The 14252-nt window shown below is 55.4% G+C and overlaps 1 protein-coding gene across 4 annotated transcripts in view; it reads left to right on the forward strand.

Moving 5' to 3' along the window:
* The window catches only part of Cbfa2t3 (CBFA2/RUNX1 partner transcriptional co-repressor 3), a 49108-nt gene that overhangs the window by 22144 nt on the left and 12712 nt on the right, over window positions 1–14252 (forward strand). For 2 of the 4 annotated variants that reach the window (XM_041651014.1, XM_041651013.1), the window contains exons 2-5: window positions 6626–6772; window positions 9306–9383; window positions 13264–13505; window positions 13705–13794. In XM_041651014.1, the coding sequence (XP_041506948.1) occupies window positions 6652–6772; window positions 9306–9383; window positions 13264–13505; window positions 13705–13794 (531 nt within the window). In that variant the 5' untranslated portion in view covers window positions 6626–6651. The remainder of the gene's footprint in view (window positions 1–6625; window positions 6773–9305; window positions 9384–13263; window positions 13506–13704; window positions 13795–14252) is intronic. The other 2 variants (XM_041651015.1, XM_041651017.1) reach the window with 2 other exon arrangements.

A 14252-nucleotide genomic window follows, 5' to 3' on the forward strand; every position in this document is an offset into this window, starting at 1 on the left:
TCAGTTTTCCCATCTTTCCCATGGGAATGGTGTTGTCCAACTTTCAGGAGCCTCTGGGGAGCAGATTCTTTAAAACAAAACAAAACAGCAGCCGCTGTGACAAAGATACGAAGGATGAGAAGGTTGACAGCAAAGGCCTGGAGAAGGTGGCATTTGCACAGGGGGACGCTAGCCAGTGCAAAGGCCCTGGGGCAGGAGCATCTGAAACTAGAGAGTGAGATTGAACAGTAGGGGCAGAGGGGACAGTCAGCCTTAAGTGGCAGGCGGGGAACGTGTCCTGGAAGGTTAGCTGACCCTGCTGAATACGAGGAAATACAATCATGTGGGTTTACCTTGGCCTTGGTGGCAGAGTGTTGGACTGCTTCCCAGCCGAATGTAGAGGCTGGAATCCAGAGATAAAGGCTCTGTGTTCCTTACCCACTGTGTGGCATTGCAGTGACCTCAAGTGAACTTGAGTATTAGTTACTCTGACCAGGTTATGAGGATGCAGTGGGGTGATCTCATCTTACATTTCCTGCAGAAATGCTCTCCATCTGTCTCTTTCTTTCTCTCCGTGTGTGGGTGGGTGTAGGAGGGGGCTTGCACGTACATGCTTGTGGAGCCCAAAGGACAGCCTTGAGTGTCATACTTCAGGTACCTCTCCCTCCCCTCTTTTTTTGAGACAGGGTCTTTCATTGGCCTGAAACTTGCTAAGTAAACTATACTCGCCAGCAAGCCCCAGGAAGCCTGTCTCCCACCTCCCCAGTGCTGGAGTAACAAGACCATGCCTTCGTGCCCAGTTTTTGACATGGGTGCTGGAAATTGAACTCTGGTCCTGTGTTCAATCCCTGGCACCATCATATCCAGATCCTCAGCCCTGGAACATGGTAGTTTCATGACAGAAGGAGACAGTAGCCATCGCTAGCACACATCTCTCACCATACACATCTGATTTTCACTGCAGTCCCCAAATGACAGATGTGAAAACAGACGGGCCACCCGGGTCAGTGTCCTGAGTCTGAGTCCACCCTCTCCAAGTGCCTTTATTTTTTCTACCTTTTATTTAGGACTTGCTGCTTTGGGGGACACTGGGTCCCCTCAGTATGTGAGGGGTTGGCTGCACTTGTGGAGGAGATACCTAGACCCGGGGGCCTTGGTACCTTTCAGGCCCCTCCCTGACACCCATGTGCCTTTGAGCCCCTACCTGTCTGTGCTCAGCCCAGAAATAGAGACACAGCCCAGCCATTTCAGCATTCCTTTGCAATCTTCACTCGTGTGAATGTGTCCCAAGACTTCATAGAGAAGAAACCTCACATTTGACCTCTTGGAGTGGAGGCTCCCTACCTTGCCATGGCTCAGTTTCCTTATCCGCTGACCTCATGGATTTATGGTGGGGACAGCAGGAGGTGGTGAACATAGAGCGCTCAGGTCAGGGCCAGAGTCTCAGTCCTGACTGTGTGATACAATGTTATCTCTGAGACCTGTTGATACACACAGTGACCCAGGTGACTGCAAAGGTCTGTCTGGCTATGCTGCAAGCCAGGCTCTGAATCTGCTAGGGATACAAAGGTCTGAAGAGACCCAGTCAGAAGGATGGTCAGCTCCATGCTGGGCCTAGGCCAGTTCCCAGCTGGGAGGGCAGGCTGGGAACCACAGCCGATGGGGACAGTGATGGATGGAGTGGCCTGTTCCGGCACATTCCATGTTCTTTCCCACAGGCTCCGCCTGGCCTTAGCGAGCTGCTTCCTCTGCGGATACTCAGCAGCATTCAGCTGGGAACTGGGTAATGTCATGGAGTACACAGGAGCTCCCCTGGGCCCACAAGCAGCCATGGGGCCTGGGAATTTTCTGGAGGGTGGGAACAGGGAAGTGGCAGAAACTGGGATGGGCTGGGGGAGGAGCCAGGCCTCCCTCACCCTCCTTCTTCCCTGAGACCATTCTAGATTCTGCCAACTTCAGGCACCATGGAATGGTATATGAATGCTGCTGTCTCCGAGTTCCCTACTCATTCGAGTCCCTCAGGGGATCCCTAAACCTCTGCCAGGCCCTATATGTGGTTTCTAGGATTCAGGATAGGGAGCCCATAAATTCTCTTTTCTGGGGAGGACTGGAGAGAAGATAATATCAGCTCTTAAAAAAAATAGCATGGGACATGGACATGCTTTAGAGACCTTGGAGGCTGACTGGAGTCACCTGCCTGCAGGGGCCCCTGAAACCTGCAGGGCCAGGCTATCCAAATCCAGTTTTATTGCTGGCCTCTCAAGCTGGGTATCCAGGACAAGTCACGAGACCACTGTGCCTTGGTTTCCCTACCTTCAAGATGGAGCAGCAGGACTGTATGGTTGAGGACTGCCAAGGCCTTCATAAAGCAGACATTCCTTGCCACACAGAAGACAGCTATTTGTTGGGGTGCATGATGCCATGAGCCCCTTACCTCATTTCCTTGGGATGAGGGAGCTGGGCACCCCCACACCATCTCCCCACCTGCCACAGCGGAAGACCTACCAGTGTTGTCCTAAGCCAAACAGCATGCGGGAGACAGTGCGGCAGAGAGCATTATCAAGCTGATGACAGAAGCTCCCCCACGATCACTCCAGACTGGGTGACCACACAACCCTGTGTCCTTGCTGCTGGTGTGAAGGTTGACCCTAGGGGCACGGGCATGGATCTGACTCCCTGCACATCTCCATGCCTCTTCCATATGAGTCGCACTGTGGCTGCAGGCAGCCACCATGTCAGTTGCCCATACTAAAGAGCTCATGGCAATGGCTTGGCCTGGAGCTGATGCGCGGTTCCAATCTAGGCTGCCCCACCCACAGACCATGAACTTTGGTGGGTCCCTGGGGCGGCTCTGGGGTCAGTAGCTGTCACCTGGAACACGTCAACAGTGCTGCCACCAGGATGTATGTGATTTTTTTTACTCCCACCCTCTCACCTTGCAGCAAGGAACATCCAGCTAAGCAGGCAAAAGAACCTCTGTCCAGCTGTCTGGCAACACAATTTAGAACCTGGGGACACAGGCCTGGGCAGATAGGTATAGGAAGGACGATATGGCTTGGGACTGACAGTCAAGATACAAGTCTGTACTGCACAGCTAAATGGCTTTGAAGAAATCACTTCTTAGGCCAGGTGGTGGTGGCACACGCCTTTAATCCCAAGCAGAAGTAGGTGGATCTCTGTGAGTTCAAGGCTTCCCTGGTCTACAAGAGCTAGTTCCAGGACAGGCTCCAAAACTACAGAGAAAGCCTGTCTCGAAAACAAACAAACAAATAAATACATAAATGAAAGAAAGAAAGAAAGAGAAAAAGAAAAGAAATCACTTCTTTCCCCTTTTTGAGATGGAGCTGTACCTCTAGGAATACTGGGAAGGCTGGAGACCCAGCAAGAGTGTGGCTGAGGCCATGGGGTTGACCCTGGTGGGACAAGAGGAAAAGAAACAGCTCCAAGCAGCCCGGATTTCACAGTGCTCTAGGCCTCTCCAGGATCTGCTCTGGAGGGACTGACACCACCCCCACCCCCACCCCCACCCCGCACTTGCAGGCTTGCTGAGAAGCAAGAACTCCCTCTTCGGTGGCTTCCCTGGACGCCCACCAGTGGAGCCGCATACCTGACCAGTCCCTGCTCAGGCTGCTTATGGTGTGTGCCAGGGAAGCAGGGCAGGAAGATACAGCCTCAGAAGGACAAGTCTACTGCTCTAGTTCCTGCCCTTGGCTTTTCTGAGCCTGTGGGATCCAGGAGGCCTTCCCAACCACCTCAGTATGGGGAGGAAAATTAATGAAAATTAACGGCGGGGTCCCGAGCTGCAGCTCCCTTGGTAGAGCACTTGTGTGGCTTGTACAACACCCTGGGTTCCGTCCTCAGCACCCGTAAACTGAGAACGGTGACACAGACTTGCAACCCCAGCTTTCGGAAGCAGAGGCAGAAGTATCAGAAGTTCAACCCCTTGAGGAAACTTTGCAGATGGGTCAACCAGGGAGCGAGGTGTCTGCAGTGGGGTGACAGTCCAGAGGAACTGCCAGGAGGGGAGAGCTGGAGAGGATAATGAGGTTCCCAGGGCATGCTGGGAAGTAGACACCCTTAGGCTGCTAGAGGGAAGGCAGGGAAAGAGCAGAGCAGCAAGCAGTCCTGAGCAGGGGACCAGGTGACTCTCAGTCCCCTCACTAGATCCCAGGATCCATGTGTGACTTGGGGCAGATCATGGCACCTCTGTGAAATGGGCTTTGAGGGGAATCAAGACCATAGGATCTCAGTGAGGACAAATGAGATCTGTCACGGGCTGGGCACAGAGTGTGTGCGTGAGAGCATTTCAGGCTCTGAGGCAGATAATGGCCTCTATGATTCTGGTCCTATCGAAAAGAAAGGTTACTAGGCACCAGCAGGGTGCCTTTGAGATCATGGTCATGCAAGTGGTGATCACAACAACGTGGTACCATGGCTGTGGCACCAGGGTGCCTACCAGTGGTCCAGCACTGAGCGAGTGTGCTGGGAGGTGACAGCAAGTGCCCAGCCCAGCTGCCCGTGGTGTCGCCACTCAATTGACTCTGCTTTGTTTGGTACTTGAAACTTAGGTGAAGCCACTTCTCCCCTGTGAAAGGCTTCAGAGACACACAGTGTCCCCCAGTGTCCTGGGCCTGTGACCAGGACCAGCCTGGCACTTGAGACATTTGGCCCTGGCAATACCATCCAAGCAGCCCTGTCTGCCCAAGGGCCCAAGGGCAGACTGGACAGGTGAAGGGCTGGTGAGGACGGGCTGCTCCGTGCGGAAGCAGCCAGCCACAGTCGCCTTCTTTGGTGGTTGTCACAGGAGACTGGCCACTGGCCCTACAGCCAGGCATGGTGTTGATAGGTCCCCACAGCTGCAGCCACACATGTGCCCAGCCATCAGTCTTCGGACAGTTGGGGGATGGGAGGGGCCGAGCGCCAGCAGGAGGTGGGGCCAGAGGCCACAGCTGGGGGACAGCAGGTGCCGCAGCCTGGGTGGCTACTGTGTGCCATCTGCTCCCATTCCGCCCCTCCTCATGGGCCCAGAAAGATGGGGGCTTCTTGCCTGCTCCTTGCAGACTCAGACACAAGCCATCACAGTCCGCTGGGCTTGTCTAAAGTGTCTCTGAGCTTCTCTCCCCTCTGCAGACCAGGGAGGGACTTAGATGAGATCTGCCACCTGGTAGGTATCACTTACGGATCACAGAGGCTGGGCAACCTGGACTTATATGTGTCTGCCAACAAAGGGACCCTGAAATGGGGTGCGAGGTTAAGGGGTGATGCCCACAGTTGCCATGATGATGGCCAAGAGACAAGGAGTTCTGAACGTTTTGACACAGTCTGCCTGCCCTTCCCATGGGAGACCCTGTGGGTATGATCAGAACATGGCCTGCAGGCAGTCACTGGGGCAGAGATGTCAGCCTTCTGCCTATAGCAGACAGGAGTCTCCCCTTGCTGGCTCTGGAGAGCTGGTCACATGGCAAGGAAGCAACTTACACAGGTCCACCTACCCTACCCCACCATTCCTTAAGATGAAAGGGAAGTCCCAGGACTCACCATCCCCTGCAAAGGATGCCTAAGCAAGGCCTGCCCCTTGGGCTTCGGCTCACCCCATGCCTCGGCTTCATGGTCGTATTCTAGAGCCCTTGGCTATCCAGGATCCACCTGACCATCATCACCACCTTACCTTCTTCCTCCTCATCTGGCCCTGAGCTGAGCACCTTGCTGAGAGTTGGGTCATTGGAACATGCTTGAGCCTGGATGTCCTGAGCCTGTGGCTCACATTTCAGGGGCCAGGCTCCTAGCATCCTGACATCCACGAGCCTCCTGTAGGAGTCCCAAGGACCACAGGGCAGGAGATGGTTAAGATGCTGGTTCCACACCCTGAAGCCAGTTCACCTGTCCCCCTGCACAGGTCCTAAAGGAGACTATCTGAGCTCTGAAAATCTGGGGTCATCATTCGCCATGTATCTTACAAATGGGGATACTCAGGATAGGCCAGGAGCATGAAAACCTGCATTGTGGACTTGCAGAGACTAGTCCTGACGAGACCACCTTTGGCCAGACTCTGTGTTTCACCTGTGCATGGACGCTAGCCACCTGTGAGAGCACGTGTGTCTCCCACTGGATGGGTGGAGTCAGGAGTCCATCTGGCCAGTGGATGCTCAGGCCCCTGCCCAGGTGCTGGCTAGCCAGCTCTGCCCTCAGCTGCTTGATCTCTCTCTCTCTCTCTCTCTCTCTCTCTCTCCCCCCCTCTCCCTCTCTCCCTCTCTCCCCTCCCCCTCTCCCCCTCCCCCTCTCCCCCTCCCCCTCTCCCTCTCCCCCCTCCCCCTCTCCCCCTCCCCCTCTCCCCCTCCCCCTCTCCCTCTCTCCCTCTCCCCCCTCCCCCTCTCCCCCTCCCCCTCTCCCCCTCCCCCTCTCCCTCTCCCCCTCCCCCTCTTCCTCTCCCCCTCCTCCCCTCCCCCTCTCCCCCTCCCCTCTCCCTCTCCCCCCCTCCCCCTCCCCCTCTCCCTCTTCCCCTCCCCCTCCCCCTCCCCCTCCCCCTCTCCCCCTCCCCCTCTCCCTCTCCCCCCCTCTCCCCCTCTCCCTCTTCCCCTCCCCCTCCCCCTCCCCCTCCCCCTCCCCCTCCCCCTCTCCCTCTCCCTCTTCCTCTTTCCCTCCTTAGCTGACAGGAAGGAGAAGACTGCAGCAATGCCAGACTCTCCGGCTGAAGTGAAGACGCAGCCCCGGTCCACACCCCCCAGCATGCCACCCCCACCTCCCACCGCATCCCAGGGAGCCACACGACCACCCTCCTTCACACCTCACACACGTGAGTCCCCCCTCATAGCACGGCCACTTGAAATTCTGTACTCTACATTTAACTTTAACGTGACCCAGCGACCCGTTTGCAGCCTAACCTTGGGCTCAGATCCCAGCTCCTCCTACTTAACTGTGCTACTTTGAGTTAGCTACTTAACCTCTCTGGCCCAACTTCCTCATTTATAGAGCAGGGGCCTCCTGTGGTCCCCGTCTTACAGTCATTGTGGAAATGCAGTTAACAGACATTACCAGCCTATAAGCACTGATGTCTGAAGGGCCCAGGTACTTAGGTTCATCTCAACAGCCCAGAGCAGAGACCTGAGTAACACAGCACTCTGGGGAGGGGGTGGGGGAATTCCAGAGAGCAGACATGGCAGCTCTCCTCCATAGCCACCTCTTAGAAAGATTGTGACTTAAACTCTCGGGTGTTGAGCAGTTGGGAAGACAGAAACTCCCAGGGTTGGGCCATTAAAGGGGACAATTACTCATGCCTCTTCTCCCAAGATAAAGTCTATCCTAAGTGTTCTGACAGGAAAAAGAAGCCACGGGCCATCCCCACTACAACCTTCAAATACACATACTTGAGGGACTCTTCCCCAGACCTCAAACTAAAGCAATACCCCTCTCTGAGGGAGGGGTCTCAGTACCTCAGCCTGATGTCCCCTGGTTTCCAGGGCATGGGTGCTTCTCTGGTCTTTCCATTTCTGGACATGGAGCACTGACTCTGCCCTTCAAAGGCAGCACTCTAAACAAAGCCCTGCTATCTAGAGAAAGGCCGAGATGGAGAGCAAGCAGCTCAACCCGAGGCCAGCCTTGTCCTGTTGACAGGGTGTCAGGCTCCTGCTTTGAGGGTTACTATCATCTGCTTCCAGGTACAGCGGCATGGAGCCAAGACTGTCTGAGAATGTGCCCGGCACAGGGCAGGTTGTCTCATGGCTGAATGCTCATATACACCTTCCAGTCTCTTGGGAGGTTCTGGCTCCCACTTCCTACAGGGTTAACCGGAGTCCAGTAATTGGTTAGCCTGGACTGGGGGCTCCTAGCTCTGCCTCTTGTAGCTGGGACTCTACCCTTAGCAGCCTTGCTGCTCTCAGAGGACAGAGGTGCCTGCCAGGCCCTGGATCTGCATGCTGGCCATGCTCCTCCAGGCTAGAGGTACCTGTGCCTTTTCTCCCATTCTTCTGCCCATAGTGCCGTGGCTGAGATAGTCGCCTTCCCTTCCTTCCCCAACCACCCTTCCCTCTGGGCTGAACTGCAGGGAGACTCTGGCTGCTGGGCAACTAGCTTCAGAGCTTATCCAGTGGATGAGAGGGGACTATGTGGGACTGTGCCAATGTCACCAGCTAGTGCCTTCACCTAAGGACGGGAATTGTTTGTTGGGGAGACTGCTATGCCCCCTCTCCCAGCAGTGAGGCCATGATACACTCCCTGAAACAATGGTCCTCCAGATGTCTGGAGGTCCCACGCAGGAAGGAAGAACAGAGCAGCTCACAAGCTGATCTTGGACTCCGAGCTGTCACCGACCCTGAGGGTGTGCCTCCCCCAGCCTGCATTTCCCTGTGGACCAGGTTCTGATCCCAAAAGCTGGCCTGGACACCAGATGTTCCTGGTTAGGAGTGAGGATGGGATCAGCTGGGACCTTCAGGGCTTTACTTTCGTGGGGCCTATAAAGAGATGCGAAGGCGGCCAGTGCATGTGCGGTGTAGTACACGGAGAGTTGTGGCCCCCCGCCCCTCAGTCCCGCCCTGGGGGTCGCAGCTCTGTCTATAGAGCACAAGGCTTTCGTTTTTCTTGAAGTTGACACTTGCAGTCCGTGGGCCTTCAGATCTGTGGGGCTAGTTGGTGCATAAACCTGAGGCTTAGGCCTCCTGAGGTCACCTCAGGTTTGTTCCTAATCCACATGGTTAACCACACCCCTGCACCTGGCTAGTGCTGGTGGCAGTCCTGGTAAAGCCTCTGCAGCCAGCTGCAGATTCCTGCCCAGTGCTTCAAGCCAAACGAAGAGACTGACCTTGAACCTCTACTTGAGGGCTGTGGTTTTCCTGGCCCAGTGATCATCCTAGACACAGCTTGGTCTCCGGCTGGAGAGATGGACACGAGGCTGAGTGTGGAGCCTGGGACAGTGCAAGAGGCATTGACCCAGACGACACTCCTCTCAGGCAGGGAGCCCCTAGCTGGGTTGAGCTCGACAGGGGGCTCACTACTCCTAGTGCCCATCTCCACTGATAACCCAATTCAGGTAGCTCAGACGTGGATCTCAGTAATTGATAACACAAAACTCGGGCCCCAAGTCCCTTAAGGACAGTGCTGAGGAGCTGACTGGGCCCTTTCCCGGGAGGATAGCTTTTAAGAGGTAGGTGCTGTGCATGCTGACAGATACTCAGTGCAACTGTTATTTTGCAGAGGAGGAAACCGAGGCCCAGAGGAGGAGTGGACTGGCCCCAGTGGCAACAGCATGGTCTCTAGGACTGCCACTGAGCAGTAGAGGGGACGGGCCGCTGCGGCGCCCTCCTGACAGCGTGTTCTTCTTATTTTGCTTACAGATGGCGAGGATGGACCTGCGACGTCTCTGCCCCACGGCCGTTTCCACGGCTGCTTAAAGTGGTCCATGGTCTGTCTCTGTAAGTAAAATAACAAGAACCATGGGCTTCAAGGAGGCCGCCTGGGTCCTTCTCGCTGCCTCTACACCCCCTTTGTTGGATCTCCAGCCACGTTAGAGACAAGAGAGGCCCAGGGGCCTAAGGGCTAGAGACTGAGACCCTCAGACAGTGTGCTGGGACTGTGGGACCTTCGCATGTGAACGCCTCCTGAGCGTCATCCCCGACAGCCAAGCAGGCTGTGAGGAGACAGGGGGACATGCGTCAAAGACGAGTCAAGCGCCACTGTTTCAAGAGGCTTTGGCTCCCACTATTGACAGATACTGGCAGATACGGTTGCCTGTGTCTCAGTTTCCCCACCTGTGAAGAGATGCTGTCACAGTATGGAGTGCTGAAGGTGATTCGTGCACCATGCTGGCAAAGCCTTGTTGCCATGTCTGACCAACGCCGCATGCCCTTTGGGCACCAGTCACTAGTGGATGATCCCACCAAAGCTCTGGGTGATGTCCATACTACTCGCCCCCATCATCAGGTGTTACTGTGTCTTAGCAGTCCTACTGGGGCCAATTAGCTGCATCTCCCAGGTGTGCACAGCTGCCATGTGACTTCTGGGCTCTAAGAATAAGGAAGAGGTTGCATGTGTTATGTTCTATGTTGTCCTTGCTGCCATCATTCTATGCCATGCTTGGCCACACACTAGGGCCTGGCACGCGGCCTGACTGGCCGTCAACTGTTGACTGGTTCTTGTTGTGGTGATAATGGTGTTCTCCTACCCAGGGAGACAGCGTGGGAGAACCGTTAACAGGGTTCGTGCACCCCAAGCCAACTCCCACCCAAGCCTCAAGACCAGGGGAGCTATGGGGGTGCTAGTTTGTGCCCCCAAACATCAGCCGAGGACACGTGTGCAGTCTAACTTAGTAACACACCTGTTGTGGTAATGAAAACACTTGTGCTGGGGGCTATTTTTGGCGTCTCTTTAGCTGCTGAGACTGCCCGGCAGCCGCGGGAGGGAAGACAGACAGGCAGTGAGGCGAACAGGCCACGGGGGACCCAGGCGCTCAGAGCAAGACTGGTAAGCGGGCCTCAGGGAGGACAGGACCAGGTCAGGCTGGGTCTGGTGGGTGGCGGACTAGATAATGTGGACATTGGCATGTCTTAGAAACTATTAAAAGATCCAGGGCCCTGGTGATAAAACACTTGGTCTTAAGACACAGGTCCACCTATTAGTGAGGTCTCCGTGGCAACAAGCCATCTCCTAGTCTGGCTGAGGTGACAGCAAGTGGCTGTCATTAGGTTTGACTGGGGCATGTGTGTCCGTGGCTGTCAGAGCTTACTGGTGAGAGAGAAGTCCACCCAGTGGGGTCCTCTGGACATGGTCTTAGAGAGGCTGAGCCCAGAGCTGTTGGTGTGCTGTATGCAGACATCACAGAGCATCTCAGAGCAAGAAGGATGCTGGTATGCACAGACTTATGCTGGCCTGCTCCTGCTAACATACAGTCATCCTGTATGTTATATATCCCAGGCCCTGTGGTGGACTCTTGAGATAGTGTGGGGAACCAAATGGAAAGGCTTCCGCTTCCATGTGCATAGCCCCCACCAGGACAGAGGAGCCGCTTAGAACTGTATACAGAGGGTTCCGTGCCTGGTGGCAGCATAGAAACACCAAGGTGGCATGTGAGCCTGGGTCCCTCTCCCCACATGCTCTGCAGCTTCTGTTCCTCAGGAGCAGCTGTCGAGGGGTACCTCACCCAACACCCAACATGTAGAGTCGGTCAGGTCAGTGGTGGCATTGGCAGGCTCCAGCAGCCATGGGGTGGGAAACAAGGAAGACAGCTGTGCTCTGATCCTAGAGCCACCTCAGAACTTGAGAGTGACTTGGGACCTAGGTCTGGCCTACTTTGTTCGTCTGAACTGGTGTTGCTCCCCCAACCGTCCAGGGTTTATGACATGGGGTGTCTGAGGACCTGTGAGAGTCCTTGTATCAGGTGACTGTCAGGCTGGAGGTGAGGACAGAGGAATGGGAAGGGGTGTCCCCTGAGGGGACTATGACAGTGTTCACACCCACACTGCACTGTAACAGCCCTGGGCTGGGTCCTGCCTTATACTCCTGGGGAAGGTAGGGGTCAACTCTAGGATCAGACAGTTGGGAAACACCAATTGGGTCTATCCATGAACCGTTTATCCCAGGGCCTTAGTGGCCCTGTCTGCTACATAGGTCTAGAACAAGCTCACGTGGAACCACCAGTCCCGGCCCCAGGTTTATCTGGGCTGGAGCCTCAGGCAGTATCTGGGCAATACAGAGTTAGTTCCTGCACTAGTTAGCAAGAGAGGGCTATGTGGGGCCCATAGGGGAGACAGAAACCCCAAGACTGGCAGAGTAGGATTAGGTCCCCCATCCTGTAGTGTGGGCAGAGGTGTGACAGGATCCTGCAAGAGCCGTAGGGCAAGGAAGGGAGGGACTTAGGTAAAGGCCCCACCTCACCTTTCCATGCCCAGCCCTTAGGCCACCCTCCCAGCTTGGATCAAGATGTGCAGTCTAGAGTGACTTGCTGAGGTACCCATTGCCTGAAGCAAGCAGATACTCCAGGGGAACTCTGCTGGAGTCTCTGCACTGGGCAAGCTTGGAGGGCTCTTCAGTCTAGAAAAAGGGCTCCCCTTCTCCCTTGGTACTTATAGCCCCACCAGGCCTCACCACAGCTGGAGCTTTGGAGACTGTGGTCTTGAGGGCACCCCAGACCTACACTCTCAGTACAGGCCCGGGAACCTGGCTTCTGCACACTCGGTCAAGGCAGGGGACAGTGGTGCATCCCTAAGGTCAGGGGACATAAGACACAAACAGAAACAATAGTTGAGTGAGCCAGAGGTGTTTGCATGTGTCTATATCTAAAGGAAGCACTTATGACCTGTGAACTCTGACCTGTATGCAGACTCTGCTAATCATACCTTTGTCACTCCTGGCTGAGAGGCAAGGACTCTGAGGCAGCCCCTGGCCTTGGCCCTGGTACTCTGAGTTGATGGCAGGGTCACCCAGTGAGCCATGGCTCAGTGACTGACAGCTGTGATCCTGTAGTATGCTTATCAGCTGTCTCCTTAGTCACCTGATTGTCCTTAGCATGAACTAGCCCCTGGACACCGTCTTCTGTGTCAAAATCCCCCGAAGAACCCAACCAGCTCTTCCTGGGGGGAGGGTCTCAGTCGCTCCGCCTGATCTGGAGTCCCCTCAACTCAGGCACTGGGCTACTTGTTGGCAATGGTGTTACTCAGGCTTAGAGAGGCTCGGGATCCTCAAAGTTGGGGAAGTTCCTGGGCCAGTCCTCAGGGCTAAGAAGAGTTGAGGCATTGCTCAGAGGTGGGAAAGAGATTGGGTAGAGATTGTTGCTTGAGGCCATAACAGCAGAGGCAGAGTGGCTGTCCTTTTCTTGAGGCGATGGGGGTGACTTCTCATTTCCCGTACTGTGGATGAAAAGGCCCTGCACTTGCTCCTAGTGGAAACCTGAGCCAGTCTGGTAGGATGGCCTGGGCATCTCCTGTGTGTGGAGGACCTGGACTATTGGCTGGTGTGAAGGCCTTGCCCTCAGGCCCAGGGTAAACCCCCAGAGACAGTGTAAGTGAGCCCCTCAAATGTCTGTCTCTGCAGCCACTTCCCGGGTGTGAGCCCTACCACCCTCCTGGCTGGGGTACCTGAAGTGAAGGGAGTCACCTCCCTAGTGCCAGTTTGCATATCTGCAAGAGTATAACACCCATGAGCACAGTAAGGTTGCAAGGATAGAAGGGCAGCTGTGCAGGCTGCTGGGCACAGCTGCTCCAGGCTCTGCTGTCTGTCATCATCACTGCCATTTGGGTCGTTGCTGTCATTGTCACCATGTATAATGATTCCTGGCCCTCACACCCTGTCCTCCTGCAGTGATGAACGGGAGCAGCCACTCACCTACAGCCATCCACGGTGCCCCATCTACACCCAATGGCTTCAGCAACGGCCCAGCCACCTCATCGACTGCCTCGCTGTCCACACAACACCTGCCCCCGGCATGCGGGGCGCGGCAGCTCAGCAAACTCAAGCGTTTCCTCACCACCCTGCAGCAGTTCGGCAGTGACATCTCGCCTGAGATTGGGGAGCGTGTGCGCACCCTGGTGCTGGGGCTGGTGGTGAGTCTCCAGGCTCTCGGGCCCCTGTGTTCCCCGTGGCAGCCACTCCACCAGAGGCTCCATCATTATGCCCACAACTCCATTATGCCCTGCTCATCCCTCAGGCCAGGCCTAGAGCCTCCTCCTTCCCGGGGTGGGGGTGGGGCAGCCAGTTCATATAGTACATGGGAACCTTTAAGTGGGGTGCTCTCTCCTGCAGAACTCAACTCTGACGATTGAAGAATTTCATTCCAAGCTCCAGGAAGCCACCAACTTCCCACTGCGGCCATTCGTCATCCCCTTTCTGAAGGTAAGCAAATCTGTCCTACGAGGTTCTCCCTGAGAGACCCCAGTCCCCTCCCTACCAGGCATCATTCTCAGCTGTCCAGGAAAATGGTGCTGACCCCAGATCTGACTAGTTAGGGCTGTAACTAGATGCTAGACCTCATGATTCCCCCCCAAAACCAGCGTGTTCTCATCCCTCACAGAGCTTTGAGTTGCCCACTCCATGTCAGGGTCTGCGCAAGGCCCCAGGGGTAGCGTGAACGGACAGGAAAGTCCCCTGAAGCAATGCCCGTGTGGGAAGAGAGCGCTATCAGCCAGGTGTAGAATGTGGAAATGTGTGAAGTAAGAAAATATTCCCAAATCCCTCAAGGATAGGTATTTCACAGTGACTGAGAAGGCTGGAGAAGCCTTAGGGAGTACCCTGCAGGAAGCAGGGCTAGTATATACAAAGGCCCTGGGGAAGGAGAAAAGGCTGGAATAAGT

The sequence above is a fragment of the Microtus oregoni genome, unplaced genomic scaffold (genome assembly GCF_018167655.1).
Source record: "Microtus oregoni isolate MIOR12 unplaced genomic scaffold, Mior012 000004F_ref0000308, whole genome shotgun sequence".
Lineage (NCBI taxonomy): Eukaryota > Metazoa > Chordata > Mammalia > Rodentia > Cricetidae > Microtus > Microtus oregoni.